General features: G+C 45.1%; 1 protein-coding gene across 6 annotated transcripts in view; it reads right to left on the bottom strand.

The window, feature by feature from the left end:
• HYDIN (HYDIN axonemal central pair apparatus protein) overlaps nucleotides 1-22,779 on the bottom strand; it is a 389,432-nt gene that overhangs the window by 281,373 nt on the left and 85,280 nt on the right. For 5 of the 6 annotated variants that reach the window (XM_089781371.1, XM_089781372.1, XM_089781370.1 and 2 more), the window contains one exon: nucleotides 12,005-12,139. In XM_089781371.1, coding sequence (XP_089637497.1) covers nucleotides 12,005-12,139 — 135 coding nt within the window. Of the gene's footprint in view, nucleotides 1-4,383; nucleotides 4,595-12,004; nucleotides 12,140-22,779 lie in introns of those variants that run through there. The other variant, XM_089781375.1, reaches the window with a different exon arrangement.

Below are 22,779 nucleotides of genomic sequence, written 5' to 3'. Positions count from 1 at the left end.
GGAAGAAAATTGTCACAACCATATATACCAAAGGATACAATTTTAAAAAAATGAACACATATGAAAAGGACAAATCAAATTTCAGAACAGAAAAGGGATGGGGGGGGGAAGGTAAATGTCTGTGAGCTAATGATATTAGAAGTGATAATTGAGGAAGCTATCTTAATAATGGGTAAGTGTGACCTGTTTGTCCATAAACCCCCCCAGAATTCGGGTGGGGTGTCATCCCGTGTCTATGATCCCCGACGGGCTCTCTCAATTACTATCTATATACTAGTGCGTTTAGATTCGCTGGCTCACTCGGGGCCGGGGAGGGGGCTCAGGCCCTCCCTCTCTCCGAGCCCCGGCCCAGGGCCCTAAGGTAGGGATACCTCTCCCTTACCAGTGGAGGGGGCTGAGACCCCTAAACCCTCCACTCACAGGGACCACGGCCCTGCCCTGGGCCACTTCTCCCCGGTCAGAGTCTCTTTCCCCAGCATGGGGATAAGCTTACCACCAGTCGCCTCCTCGGGAATGTGGAAGGACGCTCCTGCTCTCTGCCATCCTCCTTCTCAGCCGCCTCGCTCCAGCCCATTTGAAAGGGCCGCGGTTTGGCGTCCCCAGCCGGCTCTGCCCCCGCGCACATTGCCCTGCCCTTCCGGGATCCCCGGATGACGTCACAAGGGATGTCATCAGGGCGTGTCCGCCCGAGCCGCGGATCCTCGGCCGTGGCAGCCTTGGACATGGCTGGCCCGGCCCCGGGTTTCTCTGTGGCCCCTCGGCTATCGCCCGGCACCCCCTCGGGCCTCTCTACCCCCCGCCCGGCGTCCGTTTCAGTGCGGGGCAGCGCGGCTGGGCCGTCTGCCCCGTCACAGTAAGGTAATTAGATTCTTTATTCAAACTCAGGCGTAAAGTGTCGAATTTAAGCATGAATGAGAGTTCAGAGGATTCTCTTTCAAGTGCAGTCTTAAAAGGCCTTTGAAGCAGGATGCAGGTAATCAAGTTGTTGAGACAATGTCCTTTCTGGTTGAAATAGCAAGAAACTGTTTTCTCTTTGTGATCCTGTCTAATATCTGTTTTGTGGGCATTGATCCTTTGGCGAAGTGTCTGAGACGTTTGTCCAATGTACAAAGCAGATGGACACTTTCGGCACATGATAGCATAAATTATATTTCTGGATGCGCAGGAATATGTATTCTTGATCTTATAACTCACTTGGTTAGGTCCAATAATGGTATCAACAGAGTGAATATGTGGACAAAGCTGGCAACGGGGTTTGTTGCAAGGGAAGGTACCAGGGTTGGTATTAGTGTGGTATGTCCTGTGGTTGTTGGTAAGAATCATCTTGAGGTTAGGTGGTAGTCTATAGGAGACTATGGGTCTGTTTCCCAGAGCCTCTTGGAGTTTAGTATCCTGTTCCAATATAGGCTGTAGTTTATTGATAATGTGTTGGACAGGTTTAAGTTGGGGGCGTGGAGGTGATGATAAGTGGAGTTCTATTGTTGGTTTTCTTGGGTCTGTCTTGAAGTAGATGGTTTCTAGGTATTCGTCTGGCTCTTTCAATTTGCTTTTTTATTTCTCCGGGTGGGTAGTTGAGGTTTATAAATGCTTGGTAGAGATCCTGAAGTTTCTGGTCTCTGTCAGTGGGATTAGAGCAGATGCGGTTGTATCGAAGGGCTTGGCTATAGATGACGGATAGTATGGTGTGTTCTGGATGGGAGCTGGAAGCATGTAGGTAACTGTATGAGTCAGTGGGTTTTCTGTAGAAAGTGGTGTCTAATTTTCCATTGCTGATTTGTACTGTGGTGTCCAGGAAATGGATCTCTGGTGTAGAATGGTCCAGGCTGAGATTGATGGTGGGGTGTAGGTTGTTAAAATCTCTGTAGAATGTCTCCAGTGTTTCTTGGCCATGCGTCCAAATCATAAAGATGTCATCGATGTAGTGTAAGTAGAGAAGGGGTAAAAGGGGACGGGAGTTGAGGAAACGTTGTTCTAGGTCAGCCATGAAGATATTAGCATACTGTGGGGCCATGCGTGTACCCATGGCTATGCCGCTGATCTGGAGGTATATGTTGTTCTCAAACCGGAAATAATTGTGGGTGAGAACAAAGTTACATAGGTCTGCTATCAGACTGGCAGTGGTGTCCTCTGGGATAGTGTTTCTAATTGCTTGTAACCCGTCTTCATGTGGGATGTTGGTGTATAGAGCTTCTACATCCATGGTGGCAAGGATGGTGTTATTGGGGAGGTTATTGATGTTTTGTAGTTTCCTTAGGAAGTCAGTAGTATCTCAGAGATAGCTGGGGGTGTTGGTTGCGTAGGGTTTGAGAAGAGAGTCTACATAGCTGGATAAATCAGTAGTGAGCGTGCCGATACCAGAGATGATGGGACGTCCGGGGTGTCCAGGTTTATGGATTTGGGGAAGCAGATAGAACAAACCTCGTCGGGGGTCCGAAAGTGTTTCTGTGTGGATTTGTTCCCGAGTAGCTGTAGGGAGGCTTTAAGGGAGACAGTGTAGTTTCTTTTGGTATTCCGAGGTGGGATCAGAGGAGAGAAGTTTGTAAAATGTGGTGTTGGAGAGTTGTCTGGTTGCCTCCTGGTTATAGTCGGCCTTATTCATAATGACCACAGCACCCCCTTTGTCAGCTGGTTTGATTATAATGTCCAGGTTTTTTTTGATACTCTGGATGGCATGGTGTTCAGCGCAGCTGAGATTGTGTGTTGCTTGTTGTCGTTTGCGAATAATGTCAGTCTGTGCGTTGTTGCGGAAGCTTTGTATATAGAAATCCAGATTGGAATTCTGACCGTCAGGGGGTATCCATATAGAATTATTTTTCCTTTGGTGTTGATAGGGGGGGATCTGGTAGGTCAGATTGATGTTCATTGGTGGTTTGGAAATATTCTCGGAAGCAGCGAAAAAAAGCCTCAAGGTCACCACAAAATTGTATCCAGTGGGGCAGAAAGAGAGACCTCAGGATAAGACAGACTCTTCTGCTGGATTGAGTTTGTAGCTGGAGAGGTTAACAATATTATCCGGTGGATTGAGGTAGTTGCTGTTGTAGCCTGTAGTGTGGAGCAGTTTAGAAAGTTTGTCGTCTTTTCTTTGTTGTAGGGAATAGAAGTGTGTATAGTAGATTTCTTGTCTGGTGGAACAAAAGTCCTGCAAGGTGTTAGTCGGTGTGGATGTTTGTCTTGAGATGAGACTCTCTAAGTTAGAAACAATACTGATTTATCCAGCTATGTAGACTCTCTTCTCAAACCCTATGCAACCAACACCCCAGCTATCTCCGAGATACTACTGACTTCCTAAGGAAACTACAAAACATCGATAACCTCCCCAATAACACCATTCTTGCCACCATTCCTGCGCATCCAGAAATATAATTTATGCTATCATGTGCTGAAAGTGTCTGTCTGCTATGTACATTGGACAAACGTCTCAGACACTTCGCCAAAGAATCAATGCCCACAAAACAGATATTAGACAGGATCACAAAGAAAAAACAGTTTCTTACCATTTCAACCAGAAAGGACACTGTCTCAACAACTTGATTACCCGCATCCTGCTTCAAAGGCCTTTTAAGACTGCACTTGAAAGAGAATCCTCTGAACTGTCATTCATGCTAAAATTCGACACTCTACGCGTGGGTCTCAACAAAGATCCCAGTTATCTTACCCATTACAAAGATAGCTTCCCCAATTATCACCTTTAATATCATTAGCTCACAGACATTTACCTCCCCCCGCCATTCCCCTTCTGTTCTGAAATATGATTTGTCCTTTTCATATATGTTCATTTTTTTTTAATTGTATCCTTTGGTATATATGGTTGTGACAATTTTCTTCCACTATTTGATCTGAGGATAAGGCTTTGGGGTACACTTGCTGGCCCCCCACTTCTGCATTTATCATGCCAGAGTGGGGAAGGATGTCATGGCTCCTTCCCCACTCTGGCATGATAAATGCAGAAGTGGGGGCCAGCAAGTGTACCCCAAAGCCTTAGCTACCAGGCTTTGGTATAAAACTTCCCCCCAAGATCTTAAAAACCTAGATCTTGGGAATAAAACTTCCGCTGCCACCACCCAAATGTTGATAAAGAAATCAGGGGAAAGATCATTTGGGAAATCTTACCCCTAAAACAAAAATCAGGGCACACCATTAACCACTGCCAGGTTAATAAAAAGAAAAGAAAGAATTTTTATTATTACAACAATATTCCGGTTGCAAGTATAATGACTAGAGAGGAAGGTAACAAAATATACTCATGGAGAAACTCCATGGGCCTAGAACTTAGTTACAAAGAAAAGCCAAAACATCTTTTAAGCAGTGCCAGACATCAGAGCCCATACCCAACCCTTAAAACAATAAAGCCTAACGAAACTACCTAAACCTTACCCTACTTACAGAAAATGAAGAATGGTGTCAGAGAGAGAGAGACATGCTTGTCCCTCTCTGTAGCTGCAGAGAGCTCTCCCCCTCAGAGACAAAAGGGAGAAAGGAAAAAACGCAAATTCCTTTGTCCCGGTTTGAAAAAATCCCACCTACATTCCTATTGGTCACTCCACCTGGCTAGGTGTAGTTAACCCCTTAATCCCCAGGCTGCTGGCTAACCCTTATAATCATGACAGAAGCAGATAGACTGGAATTCTTACCCAGTTGAAAGATTTGCATTTCATATTTATAAATTAAGTGCCAATAACCAAAAAGATTCATGCCAGCTTTTTATTTATTTACTGACTGCCTAATTGTATGAGACCCCCACAGGGATAAGAGATAATTAGAACATACTCCTTTCTCAGGAAGAAGCTGTATGCTGTGTGGCATTCTAGCCACTAATAGTGTTTAAGTTCTTTTTCTTTTTTTTGACCTGAGGAAGTGGGTCTGGCCCACGAAGGCTCATCACCTATTAAACCATCTTGTTAGTCTTTAAAGTGCTACACTGTCCTGTTTTTTGTTTCAGCTGCACCAGACTAACACGGCTACGTTTCTACCACTATTCCTTTTCTTTAGGACACACAGGCTCTTTTCCTGCTTGGTAGTATTCCTCTAAGTCAGGAGTGGTTCATCTGAAGTCAAAGTTAACCAATGTACATAAGACCAGACTTGTGCGAAGCTTGGGTAACCAATAACAACAGAAAAGATCTCAAACAGAGAAAGACATGACACTTCACTAAGGCTGTGTCCAGACTCAGGGGTTTTTTCGGGAAAAGTAGCCTTTTCCCGAAAAAACTTCCCCTGCGTCCAGACTCAAGCCGCGTTCTTTCGAAATTATTTCGAAAGAACGCGGCTTTTCTTTCGATGGTGGTAAACCTCAATTTACGAGGAAGAACGCCTTCTTTCGAAAGTTCCTCTTTCGAAAGAAGGCGTTCTTCAATGTAAATAGGCCGTCTTCGAAAGAGAGCATCCAGACTCGCTGGGTGCTCTCTTTCGAAAAAGCGGATTTCTCTTTCGAAAGAAGCCTGCAGTCTAGACATAGCCTAAGAGTCACAGAGGCACACGTGCAATTTGTTTAATCTGGGGCTAATATACCTGCTTTCTGTTATTTTCATGTAGCCATTTGGCCTGACCCAATATATATATTTAGGGCCCTACCAAACTCATGGCCCATTATGGCTGACTTCACAGCCATAGGATTTGAAAAACGGTAAGTTTCATGTTTTTAGCTGTTTAAGCCTGAGATTTCACAGTGTCGAAACTGTGGTGTCCCAACACAAAAGGAGATGAGGAGGTCACAAACCTGTTGTAGGGGGGTCATGGGATTGCCACTTTCACTTATGTGCTGCCTTCAGAACTGGACTCTGAATCCTTTTTTAAAATAAGGGAAACTTCTTGATGCTGAAATACTTGCGTAAATCAATATGTAAGTTACACCACTCCCTGTACTGTATGTACATGTATATATAACATGTATATACATTTTGTTCTAGCGGTATAACTTGCATACTGAGTTACTGGAATATTTCAGCATCAAGAAATTTCCTTTATTTAACAATGGATTTAGTGGTATGATCCTGCTCTCATGAGATCAACCATGAGAACAGAAGTGGGCCATACTTTAGCATGTACATAGCCTAACATGAATGCATCAGTGTTACTCTGCATGAACACAACTGCACAATGCGAGCTGCTTTCAAAATGTGGCTCTAAGGAACCATTTTTCATATTTTTAATATTAGGACCTGGGTGAACCCTGTAGGAATTTAAGGTTCTGTTCTGTGTTTGATTTATAAAGCCCTAAATAACATGGGTCCTTTCTACTTGAAAGACTGCACTGAGAACCTGTCACTTGGGCACTCTTGAAAATTTCCAAACACCCCCAGACTAACCGAGTTTTATTGCAAACATTAATGACTTTCAATAACTTCTCCATCCTGCCAGAGGAGATTGTTTTCTAGCTACTAGCCAGAACAGGCAGGGTCAGTGTCCCTAGCCTCTCTGTTAGGGCTGGGAATGGGCAACAGGGGATGGATCACTTGATAATTATCTATTCTGTTCATTCCCTCTGGATCACTGTTCACTGTTAGAAGACAGGATACTGGGTTAGACGGACATTTGGTATGACCCAGCATAGCTGTTCTTATGTTATTACATGCTCATGTTGCTGAGGAGCAGGACACAGATCATGAGGATTTTCATTTATTACACCACTCCATTTCCAAACATTACAAAACAGCAAAACAATAAAACCAAAAAATGAAAGAAAAAGATCCAAAGGGAGGACTGAACTTCTTGCCTCTCTTAGTGCACCAACATTAGCTAACCCAAAGCTCCTCCTAACAGGTTATATGAAGGACTGCACTGGTATGCTGTTAAAAATGTGCTCTGCACCTCTTCAAGCATCACCCTGCCATGCCCCTGACCTTTTTCAGCCGCTAGATCTTCTGTCCCAACAAGCTTCATGGTAAAAAATGGTGAACTTTGGTATCATAGCACTTGCTACTAACACAGAAGTGTTATTTGTACACACTCAGCAAAGAAACTGAATACAAACCTAGATTCTGTGCTGAGAAGTCAATAATTCGATACAGACACTGTTAGATATCTTTACGGTACAGACATAAAAGAGGTAGCCAAACCAGTATTAAAAGTTGTTTCTACCCAGTTGGCACTATAACTTCCTGCAACATGAGAAACACTGGGTTTGAGATGTGTATGAGAGATAAGGCAATGCGAGAATTGTAGATGCCCATTTATTTCTGCGCAGAATCTGTCAGATAGTACCATTAAGCCCTTTGCAGCACACAGAGCTTCTTCTTAATGAAGAACATCTAGAACTTAATGAAATTACAAAACAACCAATGGTCTGGTAGCACTTTAAAGACTAACAAAACATGTAGATGGTGTCATGAGCCTTTGTGGGCACAGCCCACTTCTTCAGATGACCAATGTTGGATGTCCAGAACGAAAATAAATACCCCCCACTTCTCCCCTATTTATTTTAGTTATGGACATCCAAAGCACCGTACACTGCTCGCAAGGTGGGGGCAGAGCAGAGAAAGCTTTGCACGCTCCCCCATCCCTAGGCCTTAACTAGCCTGGGGGCGGGGGAGCACGCAAAGCCTCCTCCCGCCCTGCCAGAAGCATGTGGCACTTTGAAGTGCTGTGCACTGCTCACAGGGTGGGGTGGGGAGGGAGAGCAAAGGATGCTTCACGCGCTCTCCCACCCCAGGCCAATCATGACCTGGGGGCAGGGGAGCTGCGTGGAGCTTCCTTCGCCCTGCTCTGGCCATGCGAGGAGCGCACAGCACTTCAAAGTACCACTTGCTTCTCGCAGGGTGGAAGGAGGCTTCCAACGCTCCCCCGCCCCTAGCCCTGATTGGCCTGGGGGTGGGGGAGCATGTCAAGCCTCTTCCAGGGCATAGGTGCCTAGTGGGAAGAGGGGCAAAGGGGATCCCCCAGCCCCAGACCAATCATGGTCTGGGAGGTGGGGTAGCCCTGCCCCTTCCTGTTTAGGCCACACCAGGGTAGTCCGAGACTACTTCAGAAATTTTTGAAGTGGCCCCCGGGACAAAAATTATTGCCCACCCCTGAACTAGAACTTAGTTTGACTGTGACAAGCTGGCTTTCAGCCACATGAGGCACTTCCTCTCCTGACAGACAGATGGAGTATAGGCAAGCAAATGTCCACAGGGCAGCATCTCTGTAAGGCCTTAAAGACAGAGTTTGGGAATCATCTCCTTTTCCCCAGGCCAAAATGCAGAGGGGGAAAGGGCTGCGATAGGGGAGAGATGGAGAATAGGTTCCTAATCTATTGTATTCCTATACAATTCATATTTATACCGTGTAATTATAAATGTGTCTTCCCAGTCATCCATACAGATCCCATATAAAAAAGGAGAAATAAACAGCAGCAATGTAATTTCTGTAATTTGATGCAGCCACTAAGCAGTTTGGGTACATCTACACAGCAACGTTATTTCAAAATAACTTAGTCTGCGTCAACACAGCAGGCAGTTATTTTGAAATAATGTCAAAATACTGTCAAGCTGGAGGACTTCTTACTCCGACTCCGGTAACCCTCATTGTACAAGGAGCAAAGGAAGACGGAGGATGAGTGCTCTATTTCAACATAAGTGTGATGTAGACGCTCCCAATTTCAAAATAAGCTACGCAATTGACATAGCTCAATTGGAGTTAAGCCCTGCTGTGTAGATGCACCCTTAGTCTCAAACAGCTGCTCTCAATTTATGGCAAGTGGACTGCAATCAAGTCATGCACAGTTTGATTAAAAGATTTTAGCCCTAAAGAATTATCAAATGTGTGTCTCCATTTTTGGGTGTCCAATCTGAGACCCCTTAGAGTGGCCAGCAGCCTTTCAAAAAGTGCTGGACATCTCTTCATTGGAAATCAAGCTTTTCTTGAGGATCTGTAGTAAGTCAGCATGGCCTCCCACTGACCCGGGTGAAGAAACTCTCCCAAAGATCCCATTGGTGGGTGGTTCCAGAATAACCCAGCCCTGCCCAAAGGAAACAGAAAGGCAGGGCCGGAGGTATAAAAATAAAAGCTCTAAGCTCAGTGGGAGCCCAGCTGCAGAGCAGGCCAGAGGCTCTACCCTAGCCTAGGAATGTTAAATATCAGTTAATTGAATAGTCGATTAACCTCATGAATTGTCATCAGTTAGCTGACGAGTCTATAGTCTCTGGGGGTGGGGCTGGCAGCTAGTGCACTCCAGCCCCACTCCCAGGGAGCCCCTGGCTACCCCACGCTGTTGCCTCTGTATCAGAGACAGCAGCACAGGGTGCCAGGAGGGAGCCAGTTTAAAAACTGATACAGAGGTAGCCCTTGTCCAGGGGTGGGGTCTGAGCTCTTGGACCTGGTGCAAGCCGAAAGTGAGCCGGGCTGCCTGCCCGCCTAGCTCCTAATATACTTTAAATGCAGAGCTGCAGCAGGGGTAGGTTCTGGACCCAGTGCAAGCCAGGACTGAGCTGGAGTGCTGGCTAGCCTGCTAAAAATTTACTGGCAAGTAGGGTTGCCAGATGGTTGAAACAAAAATACCAACCCCTCCACCCCCCTCAACAGGGAAAAAATTCTGCTGAAGGGAAAAAAAAAAGAGGGGGAGGGAGACCAAAGTTGAGTTGAGAAAAAAACACAACCCAATAACACAATACACCCGAGTATTAAAACAGCATGTCCCCTTTAAGAGTGACTGCAGGGATAGGAACAAGGGAGCGGTTGAGCACTAAAACCCAGGGGAAGCATTGCTTCCCCTTGGTCAGCAGCCATTTTGTGCCAGCAGCCTTGTGGAACTAGGTAAGCATGAGGGAGGGGGGTGTTGGGAGCCAGAGGGGTTTTGGGGGAGGGGAGGCGCCAGGCGCTCAGTGTTTGTAGGGTTGCCAGGTGCCTGGCATTTTCGCCTCCTGGCCGGGGGGGGGGGGGAGGGAAATCAGAAAATACTGGACATTTTAGGTGTCCGGTATTCTCTGAATTTTTTTACCGGACAGGTGGTGAAAATACCGGACTGTCCGGGTGAATACCGGACACCTGGCAACCCTACTGGCAAGGGGCGAGAGGGGAATGCGTGTAGTCTATAGCATTAACCAATATGCTTTGGCTTACCAGTTTATCAACTATACTATTACATCCCTACCCCAGCCCCAGAGGAGAAAGGCCATGCTGCCCTTGGAGGGAGGACTAGGTTGAGCCACCAGGGATGCTGCTCGGCCATAATGACTGGACAAGGCCACTGAGGCCACTGCCCGGGCCCGTGGATTTACCCAGACCCCTAGGACCCTTGCCAGGCCTAGACAACTGGGCTGGATCCTTACCTAAGCAGGACCCGGAGCCTATGGACGTGCTGCCAGCACCTCCGTCCCTAGCTGACCCCGAGGAACAGTGCCCGAGCCAGGTAGGCCCCCAAGGGGAGAGGGGAAGTGGCCTAGGGACAGCTGACCCCAGGGCAGGTGAGGAAATGGATGTCTGTTGGGCAGCGTGTTTGGCTTGGATCTCCACTGACCCACAGACCCGGTCGGCGTGTTGTGGCTTGTATCCCTGCCGACGCTAGGGCCCTGGGCTGGGACGCAGTGGAGTGGGTGGGCCTGCATCCTAGAGTTGTCAGGTGTCCGGTATTCTACTGGACAGTCCGGTATTTGCGCTCTTTGTCTGGTAAAAAAAAAAAAGAATACCAGACATGTGCAATGTCCGGTATTCTCTCATTTTTCCAGCTGCGCAGCGGACGGAAGCCTGGCGTGGGCGGGGGGAGTGGCTGGGAGGCGGGGCCACGATTGGCACCAGGAGCCTGTGATTGCGCAGAAGCGTGGCGGGGGCGGGGGTAGTGGCTGGGACTCCCAGTCACTCCCCCAGCCCCTGCCAGGCTTCTGCGCAATCACAGGCTTCCAGCACCGATCATGGACCTGCCTCCCAGCCTGGGAGTCCCAGCTCTAGGCTTTTTTATTTTATTTTATTTTTTGTGTGACCAAAAAATACCATGTGTCTGGTATTTTTTGGGAGACCATCTGGCAACCCTACTGCTTCCCTTGGGTAGCAGGTTCCCGCTGTAGGGAGAGAAACCCCTGTGCTTGTCGGCTCTCTGCCAGCAAGGAGACCCAACCCCTGGCTCAGCCTGTAGAGGCCTGGGCTTTGAACTATTTGGATTGTTTAACTGTTTATGGACTATTTGTTTCTAGGTTGCTGGCCTGCCCTTATGCCGGACCTGGCTTTCCAAACTGTGGCTTGGCCTAAAGTCAGGACTGAGCCTTAAAACTGGGGAAATGACTGTTTGTTTGTGGCCCCGCCCTAATCAAGGGCCTAGACTTGCTCAACTTGTACACGTACTGTTTAAACTGTTTGTTTGTGGCCCCGCCCAGCCTCTGGGTTGGGGCTCATAAATGGTGATCTGACCCGCAGTCAGGCCTGAGGCTCCAAACTTCCACAGCTTGTAGTGTGTCAGCATGGCCTCCCGCTGACAGGAACTACTAACCCTCAATGATCACATTTGAAAGTTTAGACCTCAGCTGTTAAAATTGGCTCAGTAAATCAAAATGTGTAAAGTCATGCAGGAAGCCCTATGTTTGACTGTATGATGCATAATCTATCAGCACACAGGGGCTTAAGAATTTCTTTGCTAGGAGTTACAGTCCAGTAGTTCTCAAACTTCTGTATTGATGACCCCTTTTACATGACAAGCCTCTGAGTATGACCTCCCCTTATAAATTAAAAACACTTTTTTATATTTAACACTGATAAATGCAGACTACTCATGATCCCCTCCAAAAACCTCGTGATCCCCTAAGGGGTTACGATCACAGTCTGAGAAACCTTGAGCTGCACCTTAAATCCCTTGGGTGTTGAAGGATGAAAATAGCCTGAAAATAGCTTGACAGATTACAGAACAGACAAAAGGAATATCCACTCTGTTAAAGAATCCCCTTCTCCAAGGAGTAATGGGAGTTCTACTGTTATTGCAGTCAGTTGGGTCCAGAGTAACTCCACTGCAGTCAGAAAGGTTACTCTGGGTTTATACCTGTTTCACTGAACAATATCTAGCCTTTGTTCACATCTTCAATCCCTTTAAGGGTGGCAGTGTTACCTTGTTCTCTTCAGGAGTGAAGAGGATTTGGAAGGTAGATGCCATGCCTGGTGCTACTTTGTGACCCACATCGTTGGGACTGATCACTCTGAAGTAAGGAGAGCTCTCCAGGATGACTTTCACCAGCCGAGGAATCTGTAGGAGACACGTAAAATACAAAATCATGCTACCCATGTGGGAGGGCAGAGAGAAAACCTGTCCTAGTCATGCAAGGGGGATATTAATCCGTAGACATCTTTCTAAAGCACTCTGTGATCTGAAGTTGAAAAGTGCTCACTAAGCACTAAGGGTGTGTCTAGATTACATCCCTTTTTAGAGAAAGGGATGTAAATTAAGCATGTTAATATTGCAAATGAAGCTGGGATTTGAATTTCCTTGCTTCATTTGCATAATGGCGGCCATCGCTTTTTTCCCCCAAAATGGGACTTCCTCGGGGGAAAAAAACAAAAAACGGCAGTTTAGATGGGAATCTTTCAAAAATAAAACCCTTTTTTGAAAGATCCTGTAAACCTTGGCTTCATTTGCAATATCGACGTGCCTAATTTACATCTCTTTCTCGAAAAAGGGATGTAATCTAGACACACCCTAAGAGCAATCGGTATACTATAAGGAAAATACATAGACCTTGCACTTTTTACTGTGTTGAGTTTGAGTTGGCAATGGGTCATTTTCTGTAGACTCCTACACTGGGCTCACCACCATAGTATCACTACCTAAGCGTCTTCTAGAACATACTAAACACCTAGGGATGGGTGTGTGCAAGCCTGCCCAGATGAAAATTCCCCTCCCCCAGCCTAAGGGGAGGAGCTGCCAGACCCAGATCTTAAACAATTCTGGGGGGCAACAAATGATAAAACGGGGATGGGAGTGAGGGTCACAAGGTCAAAAGCAGGTAGCCAGAGAGAGACACCTTCCAGTAGTGCATTAAGCAACATCCCATTAACATTTGTGACATATTGTTTGTTTTCTCATCCTCTCCACAGGGTGCAGTGGAGTCTTTTAAATGGTAGGATTTTTTGTTCCAAAGACAACTGGGCAAGCAAAAGGAAGGAGTTGATCAAGGAGTCCTCAACATGCCTATAAGCACAAAGGAGTTCATCTAGGGAGAAGGAGCCAAGCGAGAAAGAAGGGAGCAAGAGAGCCTCAGGAAGGCACTGACAGACATCAGAAGAGACAGTGAAAGAACCACCCAAAAGCTGACAAAGGAACAGCTGAAGAGAATGAGAAAAGAGTCACCCAAAGGCAGAGAAGCCAGAAGCAGAGTTACTGGCTGTCCAAAGAAAAGTTTTGGTTACTTGGTTTCCCATCGGCATGCCCACCTGTTAATACTGTTCTTTAGGGGTAATGCTACCTTAGTGTGTTTCCTGCCTCAAATTATGTTACTGTCATGGACCTGCATTCCAGTTTCATTACTAAAAATTAGCATGACTTCTTTCAGAAGATTCTGCCAGTTGGTGCGCCAGAAAATGAAAATTTTGAACTGGTTGGGTGCTGGTTCCTGGAACCGAAGCTATCAACAGCTCTGCTGCTGTGGTGAACCACACTAAGAAAGGAGGCGGGGCCATTGGCAGTACAGCACTGTGAGGGGTCAGTGCCAGTAGGGCATAGGGCGCCAAAATCATGCCTGGCGCTTTTGAGTGCTTAGTCCGTGCTGGCTGCTCAGTGGGCGGCGTGTGTGCAGCTAACGGTGCCGACAGAGTGCGGTGTTGCCAGCACCTGCTTTTTTTCTGCTGGCGTTTTAGCTGGTGCCAAAGCAGCAGCTTTATCAATTGGCCTCATTGTCCAACAGTTTGAGGAGGGACGAGTTCCCTGTTTGTGCTCACAACTTTTATTGGAGCCGGAACCCGAATTTTTAACTGCCCTGCCCTTGGTAGTGTAGAGGCGGTAGTATCAAGTTTTGAGTTTGTCAGTTTCCTCACTGGGGATGTAGATCCCGAGGAAGTATGAGATCTCTTCCTCACTGAGGGAGATTTTAGTTTGGTGTTTGGGCTTGTAGATGGAATAGCTTTTTCACGAGCCTCTGCCCCGGTGGACTATGCCTGAGGAGCGAGTCTGGAGAAGAAGCTGAGGAAGGTTTCAATGCTTTCTCCATCTGTAAGATGTGGAGTTCAAGCTGTTTGGCTCTCCTTGTGTGCTTAGTCAGGTTCCTGCAATGCTGGCAGCGCTCTGTCTTGTCCCAGACATCAGACACTCAGGGGGCTACTGCTGCTCCAGATATAGCTAGCCCACAGTCCAAGCACCTTTTAAAGCCAGGCAAGCCAGGCATGACCCAAATAATACAGAATGAAGGCAACTGCTATCAAAGCAAAGCTGCAGAGGGCGGCAGGAATGCCACCTGACAGAGTTAGGTAGGTTTCTTCCATCCTTCCTACCTACCTACAGCTGAACAGCATCAGTAAAAATTAGAATTAGTTGAAACAGAACTAGCTTAGTAAGCTAACTAATGAGAGAGAGAGAGAGAAAGCGCTGAATGTGAGGGCAACTGCTGAGCTGCGACTGAAGCCGGTGGCGGTCAAAGAACTGAGAAGCCAGTTAGCCGCACATGTGCATTACACACACCAGGCATCTCACGCCAAAGCCTTGCACACACAGCCAGCCAGGGTGTGTGAGGGGAGGGGGAACACTGCTACTAATAATCTCCAACTGGTGTGTGCAGTGGCATTGGCACATCTAAGGTGGAGCACCCACGGGTACAGTCCTGGAAGAATAACCAGACAGCTGTTAAAGATCAGTGAAGCCAAGTTCCCGAGTATCTTGTTAACACACAGAAATCCTTGCATAGCATTTTGCAATTAGAGCTGCCCAAAGTGATACTGAAAGCAAATAGAAAAAAATCAGGGGCTTGCTGGTACTGGTACAGCAAGCCTAAAGCATGAAATCTATCACAAAGGGTACGTCTCCACAGCACGCTTATTTCGAAATAAGCTATTTAGGATTTTTCCCAAATTAGCACGTCTACACTACAGGAAAGCCTCAAAATTAGTCTGAGGTAGCTTTAAGAACATAAGAACAGCCATAGTGGGTCAGACTAAAGGTCCATCCAGCCCAGTACCCTGTCTGCCAACAGTGGTCAATGCCAGGTGTCCCAGAGGGAGTGAACTGAACAGGTAGTGATCAAGCGATCTCTCTCCTGCCATCCATCTCCACCCTCTGACAAACAGAAGCTAGGGACACCATTCCTTACCCATACTGGCTAACAGCCATTAATGGACTTAACCTCCATGAATTATCTAGTTCTCTTTTAAACCTGGTATAGTCCTAGCCTTCACAACCTCCTCAGGCAAGGAGTTCCACAGATTGACTATGTGCTGTGTGAAGAAGAACTTCCTTTTATTTGTTTTAAATCTGCTGCCCATTAGTTTCATTTGGTGGCCCCTAGTTTTTATATTGTGGGAACAAGTAAATAGCTTTTCCTTATTCACTTTCTCCACACCACTCATGATTTTATATACCTCTATCATATCCCCCCCCCCCCCCCGTCTCCTCTTTTCCAAGCTGAAAAGTCCTAGTCTCTTTAATCTCTCCTCATATGGGACCAATTCCCAACCCCTAATCATTTTAGTTGCCCTTCTCTGAACTTTTTCTAATGCCACTATATCTTTTTTGAGATTAAGAGACCACAACTGTATGCAGTATTCAAGATGTGGGCGTACCATGGATTTATATAAGGGCAATAAGATATTCACTGTCTTATTCTCTATCCCTTTTTAAAAAATGATTCCTAACATCCTGTTTGCTTTTTTGACTGCCGCTGCATACTGCGTGGACATCTTATCTACGATTACTCCAAGATCTCTTTCCTGATTAGTTGTAGCTAAGTTAGTCCCCATCATATTATATGTATAGTTCGGGATATTTTTTCAAATGTGCATTACTTTACATTTATCCACATTAAATTTCATTTGCCATTTTGTTGCCCAATCACTTCATTTGGTGAGATCTTTTTGAAGTTCTTCACAATGTGCTTTGGTCTTAACTACCTTGAGCAGTTTAGAATCATCGGCAAACTTTGCCACCTCACTGTTTACCCCTTTTTCCAGATCATTTATAAATAAGTTGAATAGGATTGGTCCTAGGACTTACCCTTGGGGAACACCACTAGTTACACCTCTCCATTCTGAAAATTTACCATTTATTCCTATCCTTTGTTTCCTGTCTTTTAACCAGTTCTCAGTCCATGAAAGGATCTTCCCTCTTATCCCATGACATCTTAATTTACGTAAGAGCTTTTGGTGAGGGACCTTGTCAAAGGCTTTCTGGAAATCTAAGTACACTATATCTACTGGATCCCCCTTGTCCACATGTTTGTTAACCCCTTCAAAGAACTCCAATAGATTAGTAAGACATGATTTCCCTTTACAGAAATAATGTTGACTTTTGCCCAACAAATTATGTTCTTCTATGTGTCTGACAATTCTATTCTTTACTATTGTTTTGACTAATTTGCCCGGTACTGACATCAGACTTACCAGTCTGTAATTGCTGGGATCTCATCTAGAGACCTTTTTAAATACAGCCGGTCCCAGAGTACGACCGAAGCTGTCGTAAATGGTGGACCCAGAGTTATGAACGCGATCCGGGCTTATGAACAGCGCGGTCGCGCGTAACTCTATGGGGACCGAGTTGCGACCAATTGCTTGGTCCGTAACCAGTTCATAAGTCAGGAAGAGGCTGTATTGGCATTACAGTAGCTATCTTCCAGTCATTAGGTACGGAAGCTGATTTAAAGAATAGGTTACAAACCAGTTAATAGTTCTGCAATTTCACATTTGAGTTCTTTCAGAACTCTTGGGTGAATGCCATCTGGTCCTGGTGACTTGTTACTGTTAAGTTTATCAATTAATTTCAAAACCTCCTCTAAAGACACTTCAATCTGTGACAAGTCCTCAGATTTGTCACCTACAAAGGAGGGGTCAGGTTTGGGAATCTCCCTAACATGTTCAGCCATGAAGACTGAAACAAAGAATTATTTAGTTTCTCCAAAATGACTATCGTCTTTACGTGCTCCTTTTGTATCTCGATTGTCGAGGGGCCCCACTGGTTGTTTAGCAGGCCTCCTGCTTCTGATGTACTTAAAAAACATTTTATTACCACATTTTGAGTTTTTGGCTAGCTGTTTTTCAAACTCCTTATTTGGCTTTTCTTATTACATTTTTATACTTAATTTGGCAGTGTTTATGCTCCTTTCTATTTATCTCACTAGGATTTGACTTCCACTTTTTAAAAGATGCCTTTTTATCTTTCACTGCTTCTTTTACATGGTTGTTAAGCCATGGTGGCTCTTTTTTAGTTCTTCTACTATGTTTTTTAATTTGGGGTACACATTTAAGTTGGGCCTCCATTATGGTGTTTTTGAAAAGTGTCCATGCAGCTTGCAGGGATTTTACTTTAGTCCCTGTACCTTTTAATTTCTGTTTAACTAACTTCCTCGTTTTTGCACAGTTCCCCTTTTTTAAATTAAATGCTGCAGCGCTGGGCTGTTGAGGTGTTCTTCCTACCACAGGAATGTTAAATGTTATTATATTATGGTCACTATTTCCAAGCGATCCTGTTATAATTACCTCTTGGACCAGATCCTGCGCACCACTCAGGACTAAATCGAGAATTGCCTCGCCCCTTGTGGGTTCCTGTACCAGCTGCTCTAAGAAGCAGTCGTTTAAGGTATCAAGACATTTTGTCTCTGCATCTCGTCCTGAGGTGACATGTACCCAGTCAATATGGGGATAGTTGAAATCCCCCACTACTATTGAGTTCTTTATTTTGATAGCCTCTCTAATCTCCCTTAGCATTTCATAGTCACTATTACTGTCCTGGTCAGGTGGTTGATAATAGATCCCTACTGTTGTTATTCTTATTAGAGCAGGGAATTACTATCCATAGTGATTCTATGGAACATGTTGATTCATTTAAGATTTTTACTTCATTCCATTCTAAGTTTTCTTGCACATATAGTGCCGCTCCTCCACCCGCACGACCTGGTCTATCCTTCCAATATATTTTGCACCCCGGAATGAATGTGTCCCATTGATTGTCCTCACTCCACCAGGTTTCTGTGATGCCTATTATATCAGTATCTTTCTTTAACACGAGGCTTTCTAGTTCACCCATCTTATTTTTTTAGATTTAATTTTTTTTCACTTATTCTTTTCTCAGGGTGCATCTACACATCTCGGTTATTTCAAAATAACTGAAGTTATTTTGAAAGAACAATGCGAGAGTCTACCCAGCAATTCCGTTATTTCAAAATAATTTTGAAATAATTTTGGCTTATTTTGAAATCTGTAAACCTCATTTCCCTAATGTGGACCTGCTACCTCCATTTAGAGCCTCAGAAGCCACTGAGGAGTAATTACTTTGAATGGCCCTGAGGAGGAGCTATTCCAAAATAGCAGCAGTGGAGCGTCCACACTACTGCCATTCCGAGATACCTATTTCGGAATAAGTGTTATTCCTCGTGGAATGAGGTTTACAGATTTCAAAATAACAGAATTGCTGTGTAGACTCTCACATTGTTATTTTGAAATAACTTCAGTTATTTTGAAATATCTGTGCTGCATAGATGCACCCTGAGAGAAGAGCAAGTGAAAAAAAATTAACTAATAATATGGGAGAGCTTCATAAATATTCAATCCAGTTCATGTTTAGGAACATAGGAATTTCCACTTGTGATCTGAGCAGTAACCAGTCGCTGACAGTCACCATCACTGTAAATGCAGAGGATTCTGAATCCTTCAAATTATACCTTGTGGAAGTGATTTCCAACTAAAAACTGTGTACCAAAGTCCTGTGTCATCTATTCTCTAATAGAATGAATGCACATAAATATTTTTTGTTTAACAGACAATGAAAGTCTCTCTAAGCAATGTTCAGAAAGAGACAGAGAAAAAGAAAGCAGGCAGTAGTCAGAGAAATGATTTTACAATATATAAATAGAAGCAAAAAAGGCTGACTAAATAATTCCACCTCTGTATTTCAAAGATAAGAGAGGCCACATTTGGAATACTTGATGCCTTTAACTTGATTTTCACAAAGCATAGCATAGAGTTGCAATCACAAGTAAGTCCACTATGTGCAGCTGTCAATTCATAGATCTGAAAACATAAAATGTTCTAAACTAGCTGCTGAAGTATGTTGTTACTTGTATACAATGAAAACTGTATACAAAAACAGCCAAGTAAAAATGTAATGGCATCTTTTGGGGGAGTTATTAACAACATCCTTGTGGTATTAAAATGCAGCAGAAGCGAGTGTGTGGACTCTTCTTTAAGACTGTCAATGCTACAGTATGCATCAGGGTCCCTGAACTGTCCAATGACTAAGGCGTTACTAGCTTCCAAAACAGATTCACTTGGGGACATCAAGAATTCACAAACTGTCTCTCTCTCCTTCGCTCCCTCCCATTACTTATACCTCCCCAGATGCAACTTTACAAGTTTATTCATTTTGCTGGGAGCTGCAGAAATATTTATGCAGACATTCTTTTCCACTTAAAAAGAAGAGTTAACTTTTTGTCTGCTGGGTGGTATTTGGCAAAGATGAACACCATTTGCTGCCCCATATACATGACTCTGAAGCAGTGCTGTTACAACTGTGTTTCCTCCAAAGGACAACAGTAAAAGAATGCAGAAGAGAAATGGTCAAAGAGGGGAACGGAGGAAGTGTTTATTGGAGAAGCATATGCAAGCAGGTCAACCCAAATAAAAATTGGGACTATACTGTAGATCACCCACAATCTCATGATGAAGCTCCTTCCCCTTTGTTTTGTGAATCCATGTCATAGCTCATATATATTTCCAATATTCCTCCACTACTAAAGTGAATGCTGTCCTAAACTCCTCCCAGAATCGTTCTGCTCTCCTGGGGGACCCTATAGAACTAGTTCCCTTTAGAGTCGACTCCCTTGTCAACACAGCATTTCCCACAGCATCTAGTATTCCTGTCCTCAGTTTGTCCCTGGAGGCCCTAGGAATCATCCCTCAACCTCCTCCTGCTTCCACAAGAGCAGTAGTCTTTACTACTTGTCAGACTTTACTCTCAGGCAGGTTTCATTTAATCCCATTTATTGTCTTTTACAATTAAAACTGAAGAGGGATTTATTCCCTTCCACTCTCCTATACGCTTTTCCATCCTCCTTGCATCCTAGTGAAGTTTTATCACTAATATGCTTTTTCCATAAAGGACCAGATCTCTGATTACTTGTCACACTTTTGTGTTCTCATTCAGATGTATAAAACCCTGGGGCATACAACAGTCTTTCCTGGAAAACTTTCTAATTCAGCTCACTTTCTCCCTCCTCCTCACCATCTCTTCCCACTGGATTTTTTCCAGCACACACTTTCTTCAGTCAAGCTTATTCTTGATGAAATTTCAGGTCCTTGTATTCTCCCTTTTCAGCTCTGATTATATAACAATGCTTCAAAATTGCTTCGATCTTTCAACTCCTGCTCCCTCCCCTCTCAGGGAAATCTCAAAATTATCCCTATGTTATTTCAAGCAAAGGTAGACAATGTGGTAAGAGCTGAGGTGGCCTACCTATAGGAACCCTATATGATGGGGTGTGGTCTTTTTCCCTGGTTGTGCTGATAAAGCCATTGATATTCACCTTCTTGCTCTCAAGGGCTTCTCACCACCTTGTCCTGCTGAGCCAGATCTTCTGGTCTCCTCCAGACAAGGCACACAACTGGAAAAACACCCCCTCCTTTGCTGAAGGACAATGTGGACACTGAATCACTTCAGCTCTGGGAGAATGCAGTTCAAGGGCACAGCATCCAGGAAACCAGTCCCTCACATGGGATCAAAACCCCAAATAAACCCCTTTCACTGTAAAAGCGACGAGGAGTCCTGTGGCACCTTATAGACTAACTGAAGTGTAGGAGCATAAGCTTTCATGGGCAAAGACCCACTTCGTCAGATGCATGTAGTGGAAATTTCCAGAGGCAGGAATAAATATGCAGGCCAGGATCAGGCTGGAGATGACCAGGTGGATCCAATCAAGGAGGATGAGGCCCACTTCTAGCAGCTGATCTGGAGGTGTGAATTCCAAGAGAATAGAAGCTGCTTTTGTAGTTAGCAAGCCATTCACAGTCTTTGTTTAATCCAGAGTTGATTGTGTCAAACTTAAAGATGAACTGTAGCTCAGCAGTTTCTCTTTGAAGTCTGGTCCTGAAGTTTTTTTGCTGCAGGATGGCTACTTTTAGATCTGCAATTGTGTGTCCAGGAAGATTGAAGTGTTCCCCTACAGGTTTTTGTATGTTGCCATTCCTAATATCAGATTTGTGTCCATTGATTCTTTTACGTAGGGACTGTCCTGTTTGGCCGATGTATATAGCAGTGGGGCATTGTTGGCACATGATGGCATATATTACGTTGGTGGATGTGCAGGAGAATGTACCAGTGACAGTATGGCTGATCTGGTTAGGTCCTGTGATGGTGTTGCTGGTGTATATATGTGGGCAGAGTTGGCACCGAGGTTTGTTGCAAGGATTGGTTCCTGAGTTCGAGTTATTATGGTGCGGTGTGTAGTTGCTGGTGAGAATATGCTTCAGGTTGGCGGGTTGTCTGTGGGCAAGGACCGGCCTACCTCCCAAGGCCTGTGAGAGCGAGGGATCATTGTCCAGGATGGGCTGAAGATCACTAATGATGCGTTGGAGAGGTTTTAGCTGGGGACTATAGGTGATGGCCAGTGGTGTTCTGTTGGTTTCTTTCTTGGGCTTGTCCTGTAGCAGGAGGCTTCTGGGTACACGTCTGGCTCTGTCAATCTGTCTCCTCACTTCCTCGTGTGGGTATCGCAGTTTACAGAATGCTTGTTGAAGGTCTTGTAGGTGTAGGTCTCTGTCTGAGGGGTTGGAGCATATGCGGTTGTACCTCAGTGCTTGGCTGTAAACAATGGATCGTGTGGTGTGTCCGGGATGGAAACTGGAGGCATGCAGGTAAGTATAGCGGTCGGTAGGTTTTCTGTATAGGGTGGTATTGATATGACCGTCACTTATTTGTATCGTGGTGTCCAGGAAATGGACCTCCCGTGTAGATTGGTCCATGCTGAGGTTGATGGTGGGGTGGAAGCTGTTGAAATCATGGTGAAATTCTTCCAGAGTCTCCTTCCCATGGGTCCAGATGATGAAGATGTCATCGATGTAGCGTAGGTAGAGAAGGGGTGTAAGTGGACGAGAGCTGAGGAAGCGTTGTTCCAGGTCAGCCATAAAAATGTTGGCGTATTGTGGGGCCATGCGGGTGCCCATAGCAGTGCCACTGGTCTGGAGGTATATGTTGTCACCAAATCTGAAATAGTTGTGTGTGAGGATAAATTCACAGAGTTCAGCCACCAGTTGTGCTGTGACATCATCAGGAATACTGTTCCTGACAGCTTGTACTCCATCTGCATGTGGGATGTTTGTGTAGAGAGCCTCTACATCCATGGTGGCTAGGATGGTGTTTTCTGGAAGATCACCTATGCATTGTAGTTTTCTCAGGAAATCCGTAGTGTCACGAAGGTAACTGGGAGTGCTGGTGGCGTAGGGTCTGAGCAGAGAGTCCACATAGCCAGACAGTCCTTCAGTAAGAGTGCCAATGCCCGAGATGATGGGGCGTCCGGGATTTCCAGGTTTGTGGATCTTGGGTAATAGATAGAACAACCCTGGTCGGGGCTCTAAAGGTGTGTCGATTTGTTCCTGTGTTTGTTTGGGGAGTGTCCTGAGCAGATGGTGCAGTTTCTTAGTATATTCCTTAGTGGGATCTGAGGAAAGTGGCCTGTAGAATTTGGTATTGGAGAGTTGTCT

This window comes from Pelodiscus sinensis, chromosome 12 (genome assembly GCF_052426305.1).
Source record: "Pelodiscus sinensis isolate ZL-2025 chromosome 12, ASM5242630v1, whole genome shotgun sequence".
In the NCBI taxonomy this organism is placed as follows: Eukaryota; Metazoa; Chordata; order Testudines; family Trionychidae; genus Pelodiscus; species Pelodiscus sinensis.
Note: the sequence above shows the minus strand (reverse complement) of the source record. Positions and strands in the feature narration are given on the sequence as shown.